The sequence below is a fragment of the Daktulosphaira vitifoliae genome, unplaced genomic scaffold (genome assembly GCF_025091365.1).
Source record: "Daktulosphaira vitifoliae isolate Bord-2020 unplaced genomic scaffold, ASM2509136v1 Scaffold_5, whole genome shotgun sequence".
Classification (NCBI taxonomy): Eukaryota; Metazoa; Arthropoda; class Insecta; order Hemiptera; family Phylloxeridae; genus Daktulosphaira; species Daktulosphaira vitifoliae.
In genome coordinates, this window is record NW_026099576.1 from 22978817 (window position 1) to 23002292 (window position 23476).

The 23476-nt window shown below is 27.3% G+C and overlaps 2 protein-coding genes across 2 annotated transcripts in view; both read right to left on the reverse strand.

The window, feature by feature from the left end:
• Nucleotides 1-1227, reverse strand: part of LOC126908242 (uncharacterized) — an 11186-nt gene extending 9959 nt beyond the window's left edge. Inside the window, exons 1-3 of the mRNA XM_050690155.1 lie at nt 1067-1227; nt 791-823; nt 563-592 (exon numbers count right to left, since the gene is read on the reverse strand). Coding sequence (XP_050546112.1) covers nt 563-592; nt 791-823; nt 1067-1156 — 153 coding nt within the window. The 5' untranslated portion in view covers nt 1157-1227. The remainder of the gene's footprint in view (nt 1-562; nt 593-790; nt 824-1066) is intronic.
• Nucleotides 1228-13099: 11872 nt separating this feature from the next.
• On the reverse strand, nt 13100-23476 carry LOC126906595 (uncharacterized). Its single transcript, XM_050687252.1, has 8 exons — nt 23334-23476; nt 23060-23092; nt 22816-22845; nt 20790-20837; nt 20471-20521; nt 16798-16861; nt 16587-16663; nt 13100-14061 (listed from the first exon to the last, which is right to left on the reverse strand). Exons 1-8 carry the CDS (start codon nt 23418-23420, stop codon nt 13309-13311), a joined length of 1143 nt encoding a protein of 380 aa, XP_050543209.1. The 5' UTR covers nt 23421-23476; the 3' UTR covers nt 13100-13308.

The following is a 23476-nucleotide window of genomic DNA, read 5'->3' on the forward strand; positions in this document are numbered from 1 at the left end:
AAAAAAATTCCCTCGTTCCCCGAAAATGGGGGAAATATCCAAAAAAATTACAAATTTAAAAATCGGTAAATTTTGTCATTTTTTTCTTAAAACTTCGATAACTTTTTGAAAATTAAACAAATCAACATAATTTTTTTTTATACTAAAACCTTAGATATTTCCCTTTCATTTGATATCACTTTTTTTAAAATCTATCACTTAACCTGCTCATTGGGGGGCATTTAAAATAGCAACTTTTTTACAAAAATTAACTTCTTCAACTTAATTTTTGAAAATGTTCCGAAAATACTGCGTCCTTCAAACATATATTAAATTAAAACTTATTTTATGTACTATAAAATGAAAAAAAAAAATTTGTCCCGACGACCTATCTTTTGTATGTAAACGGCTGGCATGGAGGCTTTAAGTAATAATTAACGGCAGTACCAGGGGGGTACGCAATAATGCATGTCGTAGAATTAAAATAATAAAATGTCTTGCTTAAAATTGACTTGCTTATCATTATTCCATGTTGCTCCACTATTAAAACCAGTTATAATGTTTACATAAAATAATTTCTCACCATTTCAATATTTCCATATTTTTCGGTACTCTAAAAAAAAAAAAAAAAATTGTAACAGGATGTGTTTTATTAAAAATTGCAAAATGAAATATAAACCAAGTGTTATCAATTCACTATAAGCACAATTAAAGTCTGCACATGCTGTAATACAATCATTGAATATAAATAATATTGATTTTTAGTAATATTATTTAAAAAATTTTTAATTTTAGCAATCATGAAACTTACATCAGCTATCATATGAAAAATTTTATTTCCTGCCTAAATAAAAAAAAAACAGAATTGAAAATGCAATAAAAATTTGGTTTTTATAACTGCAGTAAGCATGAAAAATAATTTATTTAAATAATTAAGTACATATGAAGAAGAAAATTGTATGACTTTCTTAATTGTAAGGAAGTGTAATATGTTTTTTAATCACCAGATAATACATAAAAGTTAAATAAAATGTATCTTAACTAATTTTTGAATTAAATATAGTTTAATAAATTTTATATAAATTACTTTGTCACTGAAAAGTATATCTGCAATAACATTTTTAAAATAAGAACAACACATAAAAATTAAAACAAAAGAATACGTTTTGTAAAACATTTTTTAAGAATATTAAGATTTAATTAATATAATTGACTGGCTTTTAACTTTGAATATATTTTATTAATTTTCCATTGAATTTTTGGGTTTTTATAGGATTTAAAATAAATTATTAAAAACCATAAATAATAAAAAAACAAATTATAGAAATAAGTGTCAATTTTTTTAAATGGTACTATTATAGACTTTTTACAAATTTTATGACGAAAATATATAAATGATATTATTACTCATGCATGAATTGTGAAAACTATTGGTATTTACTTTCTAAAAAATTGCTATTGAATTAAGTTTAGAAGACTAAAAAGTTTAAGAATAAAAAAAACTTTATGCAAGAAATTTTCATAAAATATTGTGACGTTCATCAATAACTAACCGTGAGGTTATCACCGATGAAGCACATAAACCCAAACGAAGTTGGATTCACCACTAGCCGAGGCTCTACCAGACCGGAGCATAGTGGAATTTTAAATATAACTGACACATTTGTTGTTTTAATTTACTAAGTTTTGACCTTAACTCTAGGGGAAAAGGAATTAAAAACTGGTAGACAAGTAGTATAGGCGATGATGTTCTATTTTATATAATGAGTTTAAATAAAATAATGATGCCCAAAGTACAATAAAATAAATGTCAGTTACAAATGTTCAAAATAAAATAAAATTACAAATTCTTTCATATAACATATTTCAAGTCATAGTTAAAATTATTACAAATTATTAAATGAGCTAAAGGAAAAATACAATAAAAGAAAAAAATATTTTCATGATTACTGTGTATACATATGATGATAATGTGTATACATTACAAACTTGGCATTAATACCATGATAAGAAATTAGATAAGGCAATTATTACTTATCACTCTCATTCAAAAGTATATTGAAAAGATAGCGTTTTCTTCTGTCCTTTTCTCAATACGTATTTCAATGTTTAATACCGTAAAATAATACATGAAAATTCAAATTTTCACAAACTTCAAAACGCTACAGAATATTTACTACTGAATATTAATAAGATATTTTTTTACTAAAATTTTTCTTAAATTCTACTCTACAAAATAGCTATCTTAGATTTTTTTTCTACGTTTTATTTAAAATTTAAAAATAATTAATATTTTTAATAAAATGTAAAAAAATTAATTATTGAGATATAGCTATAGACCTAACGTATAACTAATATTTAAAAAAAAAATCAACTAAAAATATTAACTGGATCAAAAGTTATTTAAGTTGTCAGTGAGTGGTGGGCCACTCTGTATTTATTAATATGATATCTAATTCGATATTTCGTACTAAGAAATGTCTTAGTCGATAAGAATAACACGTGGGTTGAATTTGAACAAAATTTTTGGATGGTTTAAATGAATTTCACCGCTACTGATTTAGACATTGTTGCCACTACTGCGCTGTTGCTGCTATTACTGTTGTTGTTACCGCTATTGTGCTATTGCTGCTGTTATTGTTGTTGTTTAAAATGTCTCCTCCGTGTAGGATGACGGTGTCAGCTTCTGTTCTAGGGCTGGCACTAGTTAAGTGAGTGTGCAGTCAGTCCGCGTTTTGTGGTCGGGTGGTAATATATAGTGTGTTCAATAAACGTTGTGCGTCCCAACGTGTCATTAAAACCGCAGCGTAGTTTTCCAATATCTGTGGTAATAATTCGCGCTTTTCTTGGGTCGTCTCCTATATATAATTTTAGTAAATCACAAACCACTACGAGCCAGCTGGTTGTTTGGGCTGCGCGTTGTGTTGTGTGTTTATTTAGGCGTGATGTGATATGGATCATATGATAACAGTTTTGTAAAAACTACTAGTATTAAATACGTTTATATTACATTTTAACTGGTTCCTCCTTTCCATAATGTCATGAATAAATATATATATATCAAAGTATTCTATATAATTATCTTTATTCATGTCAAAATACCATCATTGAAAACAACACTATGTTTTAAGTTTTACAGTTTAATACCGTCAACATCGAGTCAGCAACATGATCATCTCACAAAAACTCTTCTAACATAGACTATTCGGCCTCGTATATAAAAAAGAATGACTTCGAAAAAACACTGAATAAATGGCACACACCAAATCCACCCTCTGAGTTATTGGACGTTACATCATTCAACATTAATTTCAGAGAACGTAAGTTTTTTCAAATTGGACTTGATTCTATTACACTACAAATTAATGCAGATACTCTCACACCGTGAGACATTAATATATATATATATATATATGTATATTATATTTTTATCTACTCATTACAAAACTTTCAAATTTATGTGCACTTAATTCTCTATAACTTATGAAATGACGATATAGTATTCATTTATGTGTATTTTTTCTCTTTACAGCTAAAAAAAGGGCTGGTAAAACCTTCTCTTTAGCTTTAATGCGAAGCTGAGAAGGTATTTATCTTACTATTATGCGTTTTTTTTTGTCTATTACCACATTCACTCAACTCTCATCGAATCGATTTCTATCAATGATTCAGCAAAAGATTACAAATCGTGTCTATTCGAAGACATTACCCTCAAAAATTGAAAACATTTTCTTCGTTCCCTATAAATGAGGAAAATCATAATAAATTTCAAATTTTAATATTTCTATTTTTTCCCAATTTGTTTAAAATTAAAAAAAAATTATAAATTATCATTTTAACTTGTAATTAAAAATATTAACTTAAATGCATGGTCTGAATTGTATCTAATGACATAAGTGTTTTTTAAAGCATACTTCATTTTTAAATTTTTTGTCAATATAAAAAAAATTAGTGGTATTAAAAATTATAAATTTTGCACAATTTGTGAATTTATTTAATAATAGTTTTATTTTGTCAAATTATTTTTCGCTATACTTTGATGTACTTTTGTAATCCATTTCTGTATTCTAACCGTTGAACTCATCGGTGTTAATTAATAATCCTATCTTTTCTACTAATTTTTTTACTTTTGTATTTATAAATTGAATACAATAGGCTACTATCCGTACCATTTTATCTGATGATGAAAATTTATTTAACTAGTTTCTCAATAGATATACTTGTAAAATTAACTTAAATTTTTTTTTTTTATTTCTATATCTAGAAAGTATATTTTTACCTAACCAACTAAGACCATTTCACCACTTCTCCATCTATCCTATTTGTTCAGCACCACAACCGAGAGCTAATCAATTCTATGGGTTGTTATGCGTCTGTATAAAAAACCAACCTAGTTGACAAGTGAGCTCTTGAATTTCTCGTGCTCTATGGGACACAAGTATATTCTATTTGATAGACAGTGTGGTTATCCATTCATTACAATTCTATAAGATAGGCGGGGAAATAATGTTTGTGTAATAATTCAAGGTGAGGTATAAATTAATTGACATTAATGGCACCACTTTGGATTTCGCGCAAAGTAACTTTGATTTGTGCTGTCCGTATTTCTTGGTGCAACTAATGTGTGAATTTATATAATATTCATTTTATTTTGACGAATTAATTAATAAACTTAATTTTAGTAATCTATTTCTGTATTCTAACCATTTGTTTTTAATTTCATTAGGTAACTGATCATTCCACGCTATTTTCAAAAACCATAATTTCTGTAAAAATAATTCCGCTTGTAGGCTCTACAAATCCAAAGTGGTCAAAAAAACTTGCTATCTCAGACAAAATTTTTCTTTTCGAGAAATGTACCATTAAAACATCGAATTCGTCTAAATTGCATAATTTAGAAAATTCCTATTAAAAAATAATGTATTAATAAGTATTATTTTAAATGTATTAGTAATTTCGTATTCTATTCTATTTCATTCACAGTGACCTTCTGATAAATAAACAAAAAATACAAAGTGAGCGTATGATACTATGATACTCATAGAAACTATTAAAAATTGTTAAAAAAATGTTTGTCCAATCAAACGTTTTCGTTTAAAATTTGGATTAAAAAATAATTGTCATTGATTTAGTGTTATTATACTGGTGTCAGTAAGGCATTTTCACAATAGCTCATAAATTATTAATTATAGCAAAATAGTATAATTACTACTTTGCACATGTACTAAATATCACTGACAGAGGACATTAACGTGCTGAGCAAAATAAACGTAGACAAGTTTTATGGTTCACTGAATGACGTCGAGACATTGACTGAAAGGAGAAACAATAATGATAATATAGAACGCAAATATTTAACAACAAAGGCCGAATAAATAATTAGGCAACAAAGATAAACACAGTAGTCGATGTATACGTCTTACGGTGAGGCAAGAAAAATAGTTCAGACGAAACGACGATTGTATGGCGGTGTTACGATGAGAAATTCAATGTATATGCGGTGAGTCGTCGTCGGCCGCACGGTACTTGCTGGACTTTGTACCGTGGCGTATGGCACGCTGTTTAGTCAGTCAAACTACCATATACACGAAGTTGGGCGACGGCTGATAAAAGTGGCGCAGGCCGCGGATTCTGTGTATTGCGAAGGACTGAGATTTGCTTGCTGGTAAACTTTTTGTCAATATTCTTTTACGTGGAATCTGTGTTGGTTTAATTAAATACTTTGCCCCCATAACTTGGTTTATTTTTTCTCATATTACTCTAAATGGTGAACATTATTTTTAGATGATTAAAAATATTTATCCAACAATATGTCTTATTTATTTTTACCTAAAAATTCTTACAAAAAATTAATATTTAATTATTTTTAATAGTTTCAAATATTTTTGTATCCTTCATTCGTAATCAGCCTTAAATGTGATGCAGTTTTACGGGAATGTCCTGCCATTTTGGTAACCAATACACTTAAAAGACATCAAGTGGTGTAATATTGTAGTAATATTTATTATGTATTAATGATATTAACTGTGTCCGCGCCGGCCAAAGATTTATAATAAGAAACGCTGGACCACCACAATCTTGTGTAATAAACAAAAAGAAAAAGTAAAAAGGGTAGGTATGTGGCGGCAAAGGAATGTTGTTAAGTGTGTTTGGTGTACGGGGTGTGAAAGGGAAGAAATGTAAAGAAATGTAACACAGGTGGCTAATAAGGAAATAATAATCGTAGCGGGCGTAGTGTAAAAAGGATGGGCACCAATGGAAAGTAAAAGTGTCTATAGATACCCGGCAGTGACTACAATAAAATGAAATAGAAAGGGACCTCGGGGTATGTATGCTTGCGTAAAGACGTCTAATGAATGAATAAGATGGAATTACAAAGAAGGGTCATTACCTAGCTCCTGCACAGAAATGCGTACACTAATTTCCGGCGAGTCACAAGTATCTTATTTTTTATAAAAATGTTTTAGTTTATTCTCAATGACCTATCTTGTTCTAATTGTTTATTACTAAAAATTATTCAGTAAAGGATCTATTATAGACTTATTATATAAACAAATGTTTCACTTGCCTCTGACTATCCTGATAAGGCAGATATTCTCTTGAGATGAATGATGTTGTTGATGTAACAATTTTCGATATATACGTATACGCATTAATGTATGCAATTATATTTATACGGTTTATATTATTATTAACTCGCGTGTAACTACTTTTCTAGTACAATTCTATACCAAATCTACCCAAGGTGAAATCTAAGTTTATTATAACTCTGTTTTTTTTGTAAAAACCTTTTGTATATTTATGTAGTATAGTCCTTAACCTTGTATATGGTGTTTTACCTTAATATATTTGTTATTTAATAATTTATAAAACAAATAAAGAACTTCTAAATAACATAACTGTCCTGTGCAACAAACTATTAATTAACTACGTCTTTTCAGTCGTCCAAAGAGTGATCTAGGGTAGATGCGAGCTCAATTTCGGTTCTTTGCACAATAGATTATACTAGTGTCCTACACTCCGATTGCCTGCACTGTAGCTGAGATCAGACTAGCTAGTCGATAAGTGGAGAGACACTTTTTAGTTGTTTAGTATAATATTAGTTATAAATATATATTAGTATAATGTTAGTTTTTAGTACAATATTTCGACTCTGATTTATTTGTATTTTGTAGCTGGATATACCAACGCGAGATCTCAAATAATATCTTTGTCTTTATGCAAAGAACCTTATGATATGTGGCCTACGTCTTTTCAATCACCTGTAGGACAACCTAGGTTAGATGCGACTGTACTATAGATTTATGCACGATAAGTTATGTTAGTGTCCTACACTCCGATTGCCCGCACTGTGCCAGAGATCAGACTGGCTGGTCGATAAATGGAGAGACACTTTGAAGAAATCTTATGATTAACTAAAATTCGAATTATGATATTATTGTACTAGTACTCTGTCCAGCCAGGCTGTTGCCCTTCAAAAAGTAATAGATACAATTCAATCAAATTAAATACCTTAGAATATGCTTATATATATATTAGGGTGGTCTAAAAGTGACAAAAAAAAATTTTTTTTTTAAGTTATACTCCTACAGTTGAAAATTGTTCTACCTGGTTTTATATACAATTCTCAAGAAAAAAAAACACTAAAAATTAATTTTTGAGCCATCCCAAGCTATTTGAAAATTTTTAACTTAAAAAAAAAATAAAATAATAATGAAAACTATTTTATGTATACGTTCTTATATTTTTTTATCAATAAGTCAAGCTATATTATATAAATCATTTTTAACATTTCTAATTTTACTTACTAAAGAATTAAAAAATTATATAAAAGTTGAATTGCTTTTTTTTAAAGTTTGTTTGCTGCAATCAGGGTAAATCTTCCGATGCTCAGAAACTACTTGTAAGAGAAACTGAAGTTGATCCTCATCATGGGTAATTTTGCGATTAAGGTCTTGGATCAATGAAACTCCTCTTTCTGCCACGACATTGGTATCTCGAAGATTCTTAAAAACTTCCTCTGCTTTTAAGTAGCTTTTAGACTCGGTCCAGTTTACCACGTCATTTTTCAAAAATTCATCGACACCAAATTCTGTGAAAATTTGTATTGTATTTTTGTTAGCTAAATCATGAAGCTGTAAATTTTCTACATCGTGTTGGTCAATTTTCGGTCTTACATTGGGAACTTCTGGAGAGGGGTTATTATTTATGGCGTAAATTATCTTACATTTGGTTTCAACAGGGACATTTTTGTCGAACAGACAAAGACCAACTAACTCATCTGACAAATACCATAAATGACCCATCATTTTTTTTACAGTGGCTTTTGAAATATGTGGATTATCATATTTTATTAAGGTCTTTATCAGTTGCAAGTCATTATTTGGAGCACATGCCGCCAAAGTTGCAGTGAACCAATTTTTTAAATGGACGGTTACAATGAAAACACATATTTCCTCGAGGCCCCTTTTTTCTTTGGTACTTAGATGAAATTGTTCACTAAACATAAATATTTTTAAACAGTAAATTACTTTTGACATCCAACGTGAATGACTAGTAGCACCTGGAGTCATAAATTTTATTCCTCTGGTGGGTTCTTCACCAAGAAATATAACTGATAATTCCAGCATCTCACGATAATCATCTCTTACTTGTTTTATTTTAAGCATTTCTTGGCAAAAATTAACTAGTTCATGTCGTATATTCTCTGTAATCCTTTGAATAATAGCCAAGTTTGCTATAACGTATGCAGAATGATCAATTTTAGACCAAGAAGATCGAAATCGTACTAACATTCGGTTATCAGGGCCTGTTGTCGCTGAAGGTAACACAAAAAGTCTAAAAGCTACTTAAAAGCAGAGGAAGTTTTTAAGAATCTTCGAGTTACCAATGACGTGGCAGAAAGAGGAGTTTCATTGATCCAAGACCTTAATCGCAAAATTACCCATGATGAGGATCAACTTCAGTTTCTCTTACAAGTAGTTTCTGAGCATCGGAAGATTTACCCTGATTGCAGCAAACAAACTTTAAAAAAAAGCAATTCAACTTTTATATAATTTTTTAATTCTTTAGTAAGTAAAATTAGAAATGTTAAAAATGATTTATATAATATAGCTTGACTTATTGATAAAAAAATATAAGAACGTATACATAAAATAGTTTTCATTATTATTTTATTTTTTTTTTAAGTTAAAAATTTTCAAATAGCTTGGGATGGCTCAAAAATTAATTTTTAGTGTTTTTTTTTTCTTGAGAATTGTATATAAAACCAGGTAGAACAATTTTCAAGTGTAGGAGTATAACTTAAAAAAAAAATTTTTTTTTTTGTCACTTTTAGACCACCCTAATATATATATATATATAAATGTAAATAAAAAGAAATAAATAAACATCAATGTTTTATATGTGTTAGAATATTTATATCACCAAGAGTATTCTACCGAAAATAAGATGTATAATATTTTCAGTAATTACGACAGAGGGTAAAAATAGTGCAGATTTTATATAGAATTGTAACTAGAATGAAACATAAACTCACGCACATTCACTTTTGTATTTTGGTTGAGAATTCCAGAGAGCCGTAGAGATGCAGAGATAGAATGGCAAGGCGTCCCAGTATCCGCTAGAGGGATGTTCAAAAATCGTACATAACCACTGTAAGAGAACCAAGCACCCGAATTTGGGGAAAAATGACCTTTTTATAGCCCGCAAAACTGGTTTAGCGATCTCTGGTGAGATTCTTGAAATATTTTTTGCTGTATTTGATTGGTAAATGTGATAGAATCTTTTACGTAGGTGTTTTATGGAATGCGTAAGAGGGTGGTTAAATCTTGTGTAGGGGTATTATTTTATTATTCATCTTATCCACGGGGAAACACTGATTTGGTGATATATTTTATTAAATATAAGTATTAATTATTACATGTATTAAAATGTGATACTACACTTGTAGATTATATTTTGAATATAGATAAACATATATAATAAAGTTTCTTAAGTTAGAAATAATAAATCATTATCGCAATAGAAGTAGATTAGAAATGGGGGCTTATCAATTACATTTAAAACTTTCTAATTTTTTGAGTCAATCACAGTGGGACATCTTCGAGCTGAAGATGTACCAAGTGGTTGAACATAAATTTAAAACAAAAAAAGAAAAGTTAAATAAAAAATTTCAAAATTTACTTTCAGAATACAAAAATAAGGGTCAAATAGATAATTTTAATAAGAGTCCGGTAGTTTCATTTTCTAAAAACTGGGGGGACGATTTAGTTAAAAATTACACAAACATTGTTTTTTCCGTTGAAGAAACTGAAATACTTAAGTTGGGTCTTAAAACAAGTTTTTTACCAAAAAAATTTCCAATGGAAGATCTACTAGTAGGAATTGAAATGGGGGTTAAAAGTGTTGATTTTAATAATCAAGACTTAGCAAGAAGGGAGTGTTTAAATTTTCTACAAAAAAATTCTGTTATAAATAAAGGGGGTTTAGGAAAAAATGAAAAACATTCACGACTCATAAAAGACTTAAAAAATAAAAACTGTTTTTATTTAAAGGCAGATAAGGGGAATTCTGTTGTAATATTAAAAAAAGAAGATTATTATGAAAGAGTATCAAGAATGATTCAAGAGGGTCCTTATAAAGAAATTAAAAAGAATCCATTAAGTAAAATGATAAGGGAGGCTACAAACGTCATAAATAGTTCAAAATTAATAATCGAAGAAAAGTTCAGGTTTTTCATTAAAATTTCAAACCCTCAAATACCTAAACTATATGCTTTGCCAAAAATACATAAGCCAGGAAGTACTATGAGACCTATTGTGTCGAATATTAATGCTCCGACTTACAATTTGGCTAAACACCTAGTAAGGGTATTTTCATCTTTCAAAAAATTCGATAGTTTTTCAGTTAAAAATAATATTGATTTAGTTAAACAATTATCTAGTTATACCATTCAAAATAATGACAGGTTAATTTCTTTTGACGTAGTTGCCTTATTTCCGAATATTCCAATAAATATAACAATTGATTTTCTTAAAGACTGGCTAAAGGACCAAAACATTGAACAGGATAAAATAAATGAGCTTATTAATTTAACAAAGTTATGTATGAGTCAAAATGTTTTTCAGTTTCAAAATAAATTTTATGAGCAAACTGAGGGCACAGCAATGGGAAATCCGCTATCACCATTTTTAGCAGAACTTTTTATGAGTAGGTTTGAAACAAATTTAAAATACACTTATGGTGATTTTCCAAAAATTTGGGTTAGGTATGTCGATGATATTTTTGCAGTTATAAATAAAGATTTTAATATGGGGGTTTTCATACAACATTTAAATTCTTTTTACCCATCGATTAAATTTACATATGAACAAGAAATAGAGGGAAAATTGCCTTTTTTGGATTTATTAGTTAAAAGAACAGAGGGGGAACTAAATTTTGAAATTTATCGGAAAAACACACACACGTTCAGATACATTCCGAACACATCGAACCACACCTGGCAACACAAATTGTCAGCTTTTAATAGTATGGTTTACAGATTAATTAATATTCCGATGAATAAAATAGATTATGATAAAGAATTGGTGGTTATAAAAGAAATAGCTAAATTTAATGGGTATAACGAAAACATAATTTTGAAATTAGTCCGAAAACAAAAGTGGAAAAAAGAAAGGAGGGCAGCTAGTACACTCTCCAGCGAGGGGGAACAAAAAGTAATTAGATCACCAATTTTATTTTATCCGGGCATCTCAAATGGATTAACTAAAATATTTAAGAATTTTGGTATTACTTTGGTAACATCTAAGAGTAATAATTTAAGAGATTTATTAGGTAACCCTAAAGATAAGGTAGATGAAGGGGGGAAATCAGGCATTTATAAAATACAATGTGAAAGTTGTAATAAATGTTACGTAGGACAAACAAAAAGAAATATAGGGGTCAGGTTTAAAGAGCACTTAAGAAATATTAAAAATCAAGAAATTGAGAAATCTCCAGTGGCTGAACATTTATTGACACATAATCACTCTATTAAAACCATAAAACTAATTAAAAACGTAAATAATTACAAAGAACTTAATATCAGAGAAGCAATAGAAATGTTTAAAAATAAAAACAATTTAATTAATTGGGATCTTGGCCCACTGAAAAATTCATTATTAAACTTGTGTAAACTGGCAAAATGTGATAATATTACTTAGTGATAACGTCACTAGGTGATAAGGTCACTAGGGGTATATAAGGGAGTTTTTTCTAGTCGGGGTGTCAGTATGTGTTTAGCGTTGATAATGGTAACATTGTTTCCGAAATACGTATCCGCGACTTTTCATTAATTTTTTTGTGGCTTTTGAGTTTAATATTTTTAATATTTTTTAGTTTTTTTAAATTAATAATATTTTTAATATAGTTTTAATTTTACTTAGATAAACATATTCTTATAATTTTGTTTTGAGAAGTTCAGAGTGAGTTTTAAAAATATCCATATCGACTATAGGGAATTTTTCGAAAATATTATTTGTAAAAACCTAGTATAATATGCAAAGAGTTTGAGAAGCATAAAAAAATTAATAAATCATAATAGACGCAGGCCCCATTGTATAGAATCCTTTTAAGTGCGTATTTTATAAACGACTTTTATTGTCGAGGTAATAAAAGCCCATATTGATGATTAACATCTAATATACATATAAATCTCTTTAATCGAATTAATTTAGACAACTATGAAAGAAATGTAGGTAAGTATAAATGATTATTTGCATGTTTTACTCCTTAAATTTTCACGTAATAAACAAAAATAGAATGAGGTAATATTTGTTGAGTCGTTTAAATTATTAAGGCTAGAATATATAAAAGTCTCATACCGAGACCCCTATAAATCAATCCAACCCACTCACTATTCTATTTTCCCCATTTTATATATTATTTTGTTTAATTTTTGGTTATTACAGTAATATACAATTCATTTTTTTTTATAAAAATTCCAAAAAATAGAACTATAACCTTTCATAGATAAAAAAAACATAAATAAAATAATAGATTATTGTTTTTATTTTAAGTTGATAGGTTGTACAATTATTTGGGAGCATTAATTTTACCTCGAAAATACACCAAATATTTATCATATATAATATTTCATATCAATTTGTTAATAAATTAATTTCTTTAAAAAATGATTTATTTTATAAATTATCTAAATTAATTATTTAATTAAAAAAATATTAGTGTGTTTTTTCTATTCTTTTTTTTATTCTGCTTAAATTATTATAAAAGTTTTTAGTGGAAAAATATACATATACGAATATCAGTATACTCTACGTATTGTACTTATCAAACATTATTATATTCTATTTTCAGAATTAAATTATATTCTGCGTGAATTAAGCTAAAAATAATCTCTAACTTTTCCATTATTTCATCTAGTGATTTTGGTATAAGATGAAAATCGTACGACTTGACATCTCCGTGAGGTTCGGGAAATCCATTAAATAATATATTAATTACATCTTGTGGTAATATATGTGTATTTGAATCATTGGATTTTGAATCTTTAGACACTTCAAAATTATATTCTGTCAATTCTTCGGGTGTAAAGAAATGGCTTGCGAATTCCTTTATCAGTACTTTTAATTTATACATTCTTCTCTTTTCATCATGTTTTTCACGATTCAAATACTCCAAATAGCTACTTAACTCATCGTAATCCATGAAAGTAAATTGAGCTATTCTTAATTTTTCACAAACTTTTAAAAATGTTTCCCAATAATATTGTGGGAAAAAATTAATTAATTGAGCCTCATAGGCATATGTAACTAGCAAAAGCGCATATTTTGTAGTTCGATCATAGATAATTTTTTCTACCGCGTGTTTAATTACAAATTGAAGAGTTTTTCCGTATGTTATTGAATTGTTAATAAAATCTTCAAGTGTTGTATAAGAATTTTCATTAGATTCCAATTTAACGAGATCCTTTTTGACATAATTCCATAAAGACGAGTTTTGGATATTTCCTAGTTGAACTTTTATTTCTTCATCATAAATCGAATCATTTACCAAACTTGTATCATTAGCAATATAACTCTTCTGTAAAAAATAAATTTAAAATTTATATCTAATAGTACATTTTGAAAATCTATATTTTAGGGTCTGTCATAAAATATTTACGGCAGCCAAAGTTAATTTGATTCATTTTGTTATTTTTTTTGTTGTACGAATTAGCTTATAACTAGAAAGTAAAAATTAAATAAAAAAAAACATGTAGATGTCTCATTTTAGACTAAAAACAAATATTAACTGATTTTACGAGTTTTTTATAAGGAACAATGTCACCCTATACGCGACCTATCACTTATTGGGCCAGAGAAACTTTGGTGATGAATGGATAGACTAGTAGGTCATGAAATATTAATTTATTTAATGAATAATCTGTTTGTAACAACAGAAGTATCTTCTTTTTCCTCGCCTTAATCCCAACTACTTGAAGTCGGCCACATTAAATAACAAAATTTGTTATTTAATGACAATACAGAAAAATATTAGGTAATATAATTTAATAATTCCAAAAAATGTTTTCTTTATACTTATAACTAAAATTCTAAAAGAAATATTGAACACAGAATCATTAAATTTATTATGCATTAAAAGTTTTTCTATGTAAGTATATGTGATTTTCTTATACTATTTGTAAAATTAAAACTAATAAATAAATTAATAATCAAAATTCTAATTAAAATATAATGTTTTGTACTTTTCATAAATACACTGTAAAAAATGATTCAAAAGTTAACACACGTCAGAATGATATTATTAATATACACGGTCATTTTACACACAAGTAGTGTACTTTTGACATAAATTATCAAAATTAGCACACAAATTTGACATTATTATCAAAGGCTTCAGTCCGTTTTCAAAACGTTTAAATCGTAATGATTCAAAAATTATAACTAACAAAAGATAATTGTAATCATAAAACGTAAAAAATATTTGTATTGATTAACGAATTATAACGATTATAACAACAATTAAAAAAGATAGCATTTTTTTTAAATTAATTTTTTTATAACATAGTTTTTTTTAATTTCTACCTGAGAATACAAAAATTCAAAATAAACGAAATAAAACAAAACGAAAATATTGATGATTTGTTATAACTTGCAAAGTACAATGAATTTAGGGAAAATATAATTACAAGTAAGTTAGTGTTTCTCGACGTAAAAACCATGTGAAGGAATTTCTTACATGCGATAAATGATAGATTAATTCCTAACAAGATAAACAATATCATAATGTTATCGCATACGGAAATCATTATAAATCCATAACGTTTTAATTGTCTAAAATGTATAATGTAATAATGTTGTTAACCTTTTAATTGTTATGACGTTAAATAAAATAAATAATTTTGATTCAAGTCCTGATTTTATTACTATTTATCAAAATTTTCCCTTAAATTTTACGCGTTAAAAACTTCCAAATGTATGTGAAAATTCGGACATTTTTATAAAGAGTGTAATTTTTTTAAAGTGTTTTAAGCATAAACATTTAATAATGGGACAACATAACGTTTTGATGCAATTAATTTGTTCATTATATATTTTATTTATAACTTTCACGTCCAAATATATTAAAAAATACATTAAATTACACTTAATGCACTTTATTATTTAAAAAAAAACCTTTTGAAATATTACTTTTCGAATTCGACCTGTTAGTAAATCTGTGAATTATTAATATAGAGCTATTATATGGTAATGATCAAAACTTATTGAAGCAGTCACGTTTATGTGTTAAAAAAATATTACGAAAAATACCAAATGAATACACATCCAAAAAATTAAAATCATCAAATTTCAGACTTCAATATACCTAATGTTTTTGCATCCATTGACATTTACAACAAAAATATCACGTCCAATTTTTTTGTGAGCGGTTTATGTATAAAAAAAATTTGTTCTACTTTTCCACACTGCTTCTTAACCAAGTCTATTACTATTGTAATGTGACACGGGCGAGAGATTCTCATCCTTACACGTTTCTAATCAGTAGTATTGCTACATTAAAAACTCATTTTAGATAAAGTACAAAACTTATTTCTAATAAAAACGTGCTTTACATGGTATTCCGGTTTTATACCCGTCTTCATTATTTTTTTTAATAATAACGAATATGAATATTAAAAAGGTTTAGAAAATAATGGTTTTATAAACATAAAAATTAACGATTCAACAGTTATTAAATGAAATATTAATAAACTAAAAAATTCCTTTTATTCGTGTAGGAATTTTTATACCATTTTCTGTTTTATTTACTTAACACATACACACACACACACACATATATATATATATATATATATATATATATAAATTGACCATTCAATATCTATGAGATATAATTTCGCAATGTATAATTTAAGTTATTTTAGGTGTCAATTTTTAAATACATTTTATTGGAAAAAAATCATTAATTTTGATTTGTATTTACATTTCTATGTATTCGTTGATGAGTTCTGCATTTATTTTAAATTAAATTTTACTTGTGAAAGTTTGAAATTTAAAGTCAAGTATACGTAATTATCAGAAACTTATTATTATTAATAAACTCACATGCATTTTAAGTACTTTGAATTCAACATTGTCGTCTAACTCTTCTATAAATGATTCCAATTTTTTAACACCATTTTCTGTAAATAATATGTTTTCATAATTTGTTAATTTTTTCAAAGGTATTAAAATGAATTTCTGTGTTGTTTTGATAATACAGTTATATGATTTAACAAGTGACACACGGATTTTATTTAACATGATCTATACATACTGTCGTATGGGAAATAATATAATGCTAATTTGTGCTCTAATACGATACAATCTTCTTCAAACGTCTTAAAATATAAATAACAGTAATTAAAAAATATATATATATTTTATGATATGGATAACTCAAAATCATAATTGAATCTTTTTTTTAGTTTTGATGCGAAGCTGAGAAGGTATTAATTTTACTATGTTGTGTTTTTTTATGTCTGTCGTCACTTTTTCTCAGCTCTCACTGGACTGATTTCTTTCAACGATACGTCAAAAGTTCACAAATCGTATTTAGGTGAAGACCTTGCCTTTAGAAATTGAAAAAATTGTCCTCGTTCCCCGTAAATGGATGAAAACCCCCAAAAATAAACAATTTAAGATTGGTAAATTTTGACATTTTTTTTTTAGAACTACCATAACTTTTTTAAAAACGAACAAATCAAAATAATATATTTTTATATTGAGACCTTAAGTATTTCCCTTTTATTTGATATAATTTTTTTTTAATCTAACCCTTTGTCTGCCCACAGGAGGATATTCAAAATAGCAACTTCTGCACAAAAGTTTAACTTTTTAAACATAAGTTCTGAAAATGTTCCGGAAATACCTCGAGTTTCAAACATATGTTAAAATAAGCTTTATTAAATTTATCGTTCACGTAAAAATGTCAGCCGTCGTTTAAAACATGCTATTTTTGTGTTAAAAATTTTCGATTTTCGATACCATGTTTTCAACTTTAAATTGCTATAAGTTATTGAAAAATGTATAAATCAACACACATTTTTATTTCAAAAAACTTTATATAAAATACTTTTATCCGACATACTTTTTTTTTAAACATACTTATTAAAAGTAGAACTTTTTTTAATTAAATTTTGAAAAAATCCTATCCACATTGGTATTTTTAACACGCTTATATTAGTTTCACGTGTATGTTGTTTGTTGTTTGTCGTTTGTTGTTTGTCGTTTGTTGTTTGTCGTTTGTAAGTTTGTAACTCCACGCGGCACGTGTTATTATGTCGCGTATCCCGTCGTGTATGACCTTGAGACTATACTGTTGTAACGCATTCGCCCCACCCCGCTCACCACTCGTAGAGAACAATATTTTCCAACCCGTAGACACGCGCTTATCATCAATTATATATAGATATATAACAAATTTTTATTGTAATTGACACAGCCCCGCGTCGTTTTACGCCGCGGTGCAAAGTCCAGCAAGTGCCGCACGGCCGACGACGTCCCGCCGCTATACCGTAGTCTTCTTCCCATTGTTAAAATAACATCGTCAACAAACTGATCCGCACTCGCGCACCGTCGTCATCTACGCTGCTAACCTATTGACGCCCGAGGATCACGCCGGACATCGCGTCTTCGACGCCAGCAAAAGTGCCGCGATATTATGCGAAGATTATATATTCCTACCGCCACCGCTAATATTAATATATATATATATATATATTTATATGTATATGTTAATATTCATTTATATATTCCTACAGCCGACGCCTCTGCTGCCGTATATGCCTCGTGTATAATGTTCCCTCCGCCATGCCCGCCCACATAAACACGGCTATACCTCATGCATGATACGTTTCCGTACTTAAGTCCCTTTAAATATATATATATTCTAATTACTATTAAAACTTATATATTAATACACTTTATTCTCATTAAGAGATATGTAGTGTATTCATTCCGATTACGGAGGATGATTCTCGTATCGTTATTTTTCGTCACTACCTCCACGTTACGCGCCTGCTGCTTTCCTTGGATGTGGTAGCCGTTTCTTAGACTCCCTCTCCGGAATCGAACCCTTATTTCCCGTTACCCGTTACAACCATGATATTGATATTAACTACTATCATAACATGAAACTAAAAAGTGAAAAATAAATATAGTTTAAAAAAACTAAAAAACACGCTTTTAAAGCACATCGAACTAAAAAGTTAAAAATAATTTTTAAAATTAACTTAAAACAATAATGAACGAAAAATACTAGTATTATTGTGAAAAAAAGCGTGGGTGCTTTATGCCATATTTTTTGTATATTGAGCGCCTGACGCTTTTTTTCACAATAATACTAGTATTTTTCGTTCATTATTGTTTTAAGTTAATTTTAAAAATTATTTTTAACTTTTTAGTTCGATGTACTTTAAAAGCGTGTTTTTTAGTTTTTTTAAACTATATTTATTGTTATTTATTGTTATGCTATTGAAAATTCATTCTATATTCATTCATACAGTCCATCTTATTCCTTTTCCTCGACATAACTTGACTTGAGACAATATAAAACAACGAACGTTAACGAACCCGCATGAGTATCAACGGGCACTGCGTTCATTCATTCTGTGTTTTACATTCTGAAATCTTTGCTCCACCCTTTTTAAAAGTTTTATTTAAATATACCTGATTTTTGTTTTTAAACATGATAAAGTTAACATTTAATCCAATTAAAAATTTCTATGAAGTTGCAAAACTTTTTTTGATTGGGAAATTTGAATTTTTATCACACTTTTATCATGGAAATCTATTTTTTAGTTCAAATATACTTGTATACTTGAATTTTCTATGAATAATATTGATAGACAACAGATATCAAATTCCGAATAATTTCGATGTCAGTAGTTTTTTTTTGGTAAAAATTCGATATCGATATTAAATTTTGATAATGTTACATTTTCGATATGGATTTAAATGGGCTAAAAAAATTTCAATTTAATTTAATTTTTATGTGGACCAGGTATATCTGTTTCAATGTTGCGTTTATTCTAAATCATCTATATCGAACATTATCATTATGTGAANTTATATCTATTTAAATGTTGCGATTAATCTAAACCATCTATATCGAACATTATCATTATGTGAAAGCTTGAATTTATTGACTATTAATCCGAGATTGTTACTAACAGTGATCTATAAATTGGCATCTATAAAAAATACTGTTTCTGCAATACATAGGTATAGTATTCGTCGCTCATAAAGTTTGTTAACCTTATTGCTTATTCACGTATGTTTTTAGTTTATGAACTTGGATAACAACGTGTGGTTGGGTTGGGTTTAATTGTTTTTTTATTGCCAATAACCATTTATTATACAATTTTAATTATTATTTTTATTTATCTACATTGCTGTTGTACTATACGATATATCATAATGTTTTTTGTAAAATTAATATTTTCTATAATGTGATTCTTTCATTATTAACCACTTAATTAGCCAATAATAAAAACAGACTACATAAATATATGATATTCAGAAATTTACTTGTCATTTCTTTTAGCTCCGTGTTTTAGTCAATTTACCAATGATAAAGTATTTTTAATGTTTATCCCTTATACTTTATAAGAGTGTTAACTTTCTTTTTACAATAATTTAAAGTAATGAATGGAGGTGAAATCCTCCTTCCACCAAGACATACATATTTTAATAAATAAAAATAAATGTTGAATAATAAAGTTGATATTCTTATAAATTATAGAGGATGAACACAAAAAATTCTTTTGACTTAAACACATAACTAAGAGAGTTTAAAAGTAGAATTATCAATATTATATTTATTTTTTGGTTAATTAAGTGGTCAATTATAAAAAAATTACTTTGTAAATATTTTTTACCATTACGTGCTTTATATATGTAAAAAATCATGTGATTAAATATACACTCATATAATAAAAGTAACATACAAATTTAAGAATTTTTTCTTTTCCTTCATCATAACATCTAAAAAAATTTTTCTAAAAAATAATAAAATGTAAGTGTTTTTTTAAATTTTTTACTAAAAATACATACAATAAATATTTAGAGTACTTTATTTATTACTATTATTATTATATAACAATATTAGCTCAAGAATTTTTCATACAGAAATTTTACAAGTAAAAAATATATTGCCACCCTATCCCCAATAAAACAAAAATGTACTTAAACAAGTAAATTTTACATTTTTTTGGAAGGGCTGATCTCTAAACTTTTTTATTGAGCACATTTATGATCAAGACTTACACGATTCGTACAAATTTCTGCAAAAATTTTGTTCACATTTACAAAAGTCTGAAATAAAATTTATAAATTTAATTATTAAGTTTGGTTATAAACAGAAATGATAATCTGGGTAGCAGTGTTGGGTATTTTTTATCTAGATAAAAATATTATTATCTTTTATCTTAGCTAGAAGACTGTATGAATAGTAATTTAAACGTAATCTTTGCGTCGGTCCTGACTGTAATACGTATAGGACTAAATATTGGGTACTGTCCGATATTATCAATTACTATATAATTGCTATTTTTGCGGTTGACGCATTGAAACACTAATCATTTAGGTACTAAGAAGCGCCAGGTCAGATTATTCATTTTCATGTAAAAAAAAACAATTTAAATAAAATTCAAATGAAAATATAGTGGACTATACTTTGTTTTCTTTTGCTATTAGCCAATGCAATAATACTAATAATTTATAGCTCAATTTATGTTAGTAATTTAAACATTGTAGTAAAATATAGTATAAAAATGTCACACAAATTATTCTTAACAGCTAAGATTTATACAATCATAAAAACGTTTAGTCTGACCTAGCGCTCCTTAGTGCCACAATGATAATTCTCCAGTGCGTCAACCGCATAAATTGTAAATATAATAATAAACGATACAAAGCAGTGACCAATCTTCAATTCATGAGGTGTTANTGATACCAAGCAGTGACCAATTTTCAATCCATGACGTGTTATAGTTAAGCCCGACGCAAAAAACTATAGACACTATGATTCATTTGTTGAAGGAAGGAAGACTAATACACACAGCGGCAGAGTTAAATCATTGATTGATAGCCACCATACAACTCTGGACACACGAGGTGACTAAATCCCACCTATCTTTGATAACTGTCCATACTCGAGGCATTATTGATATTCATCAATTGATGATGACAATAAATTCTATATTAATATATAAAAGTCACTTTATTTTTCTATCATTTATATCTTTCTTTTAATTTACTTCACTCAACTTTATTCATTTCACTTACTGAACCAACAAAGATGAGATTTTAACTCTGCGAGTGGTCGTCCAAGTAATTGAGACATACACACTAAAACGTTATATATTTATGGAATATTTATTTATTATGGAACATTTATGGAATTATTGTAGAATATTTATTAAACACGATGATACGTTTTAGAACTTTATATTGAATTTCTAATAATTTCATAAAATATATTCAAAATTGGTGGTATTTTAATCAAACTTTATATAATTATAGAGGAACACGGGAGAATGGTATGCACTTAAAGGAAAACTCATACTAAAAGCAGAAATTTATTTGTAAATTTTTATTTAATTATTAACTTCTTAGTATACTTTTTGGAAACTAACAGATTTTAGTTAAAGTATTTTTTTATTATTGTCACTTGATCCGCCCCCTTTTTTGCGTTTCAAAAATTACATACAGTCTCTCAAAACAGAATGAAGAACAATATTAAATTATTTCTTTACATTTTTACTATTATAATATTTTTATAAATAATTTGCACATTTTTCTACGACGTTATGTTTGATTTATTTATGTGCACTTGTTTCTACAAAGTATATGAGCAATATTACACTAAATAAGTTTCTAAAAAAATTTTTTTGTTATAAATTTTACAGTACATTATTCTAATCAAGTATACATTTACAGTTAAGATAACAATATTATCTAGAAATATTTATTAAAATCATCACTTTTTTTTTGTGACAATTTAAGATTAATTCGGTTTGTTTTGGGTTGGGGTCGAGTGATATGTAGAGGCTTGAAAGAATATTTTGTTCGGTCTGTTCAATTTCGTATTTAAGGCATTTAGTAATGATATGTTTTATCGTAATGAACATTTTAATCGTAATTGTTTTTTCGATTTGAGTCAAAAATTGCTACTTTACGTTGCCTTGGGTTGGGTTTGATTAGGCTTACTTAACAATGAATTGCACATTATAATCCCGTGTTACCCTATTTTTAAAACCGATTACTTTGTCTACATAAAATAATTTCTCACCATATGAAGATTTCCAAATTCTTCAGTACTCTATAATAAAAAAAAAAATTGTGACAGAATGTTTTAATTAAAATAGCAAAATGAAAACATAACCTAAGTGTTATCAAAGCTCTATAAACACAATTTAGTATCTGCGTAAGTTATTATATAATCATTGAATATAAATAATATTGATTTTCATTTAAAAAAAAAGTTTAATTCATAAAATGTAGTGGTACTAATTTTAATAATGATTGAAACTTACATCCTTTTTTACATAATAATATGGTATTCCATCCTAAATGAAAAAAGACATATTTGATAGTGCAATAAAAATTTGGTATTAATAACTGCAGTAAATATGAATATTATTCATTTTAATAATGAAGTACATGCAAAGAAGAAAATAATATGACTTTCTTAATTCTAAGAAAGTGTTATATATTTTTTATTACCAGATAATACTTAAAAGTTAAATAAAATGTATCTTGACTAAATTATTGAATTAAATATAGTTAAATAAACTTTATATAAATTACTTTGTGACTGAAAAGTATATTAGCTAAAATATCTTCAAGAAAAAAACACATAAAAATTAAAACAAAAGAATAAGTTTTGTAAAACATTTTTCATGAATATAAAGATTTTAACATTATAATTAACAGTACCTATGTATATATTT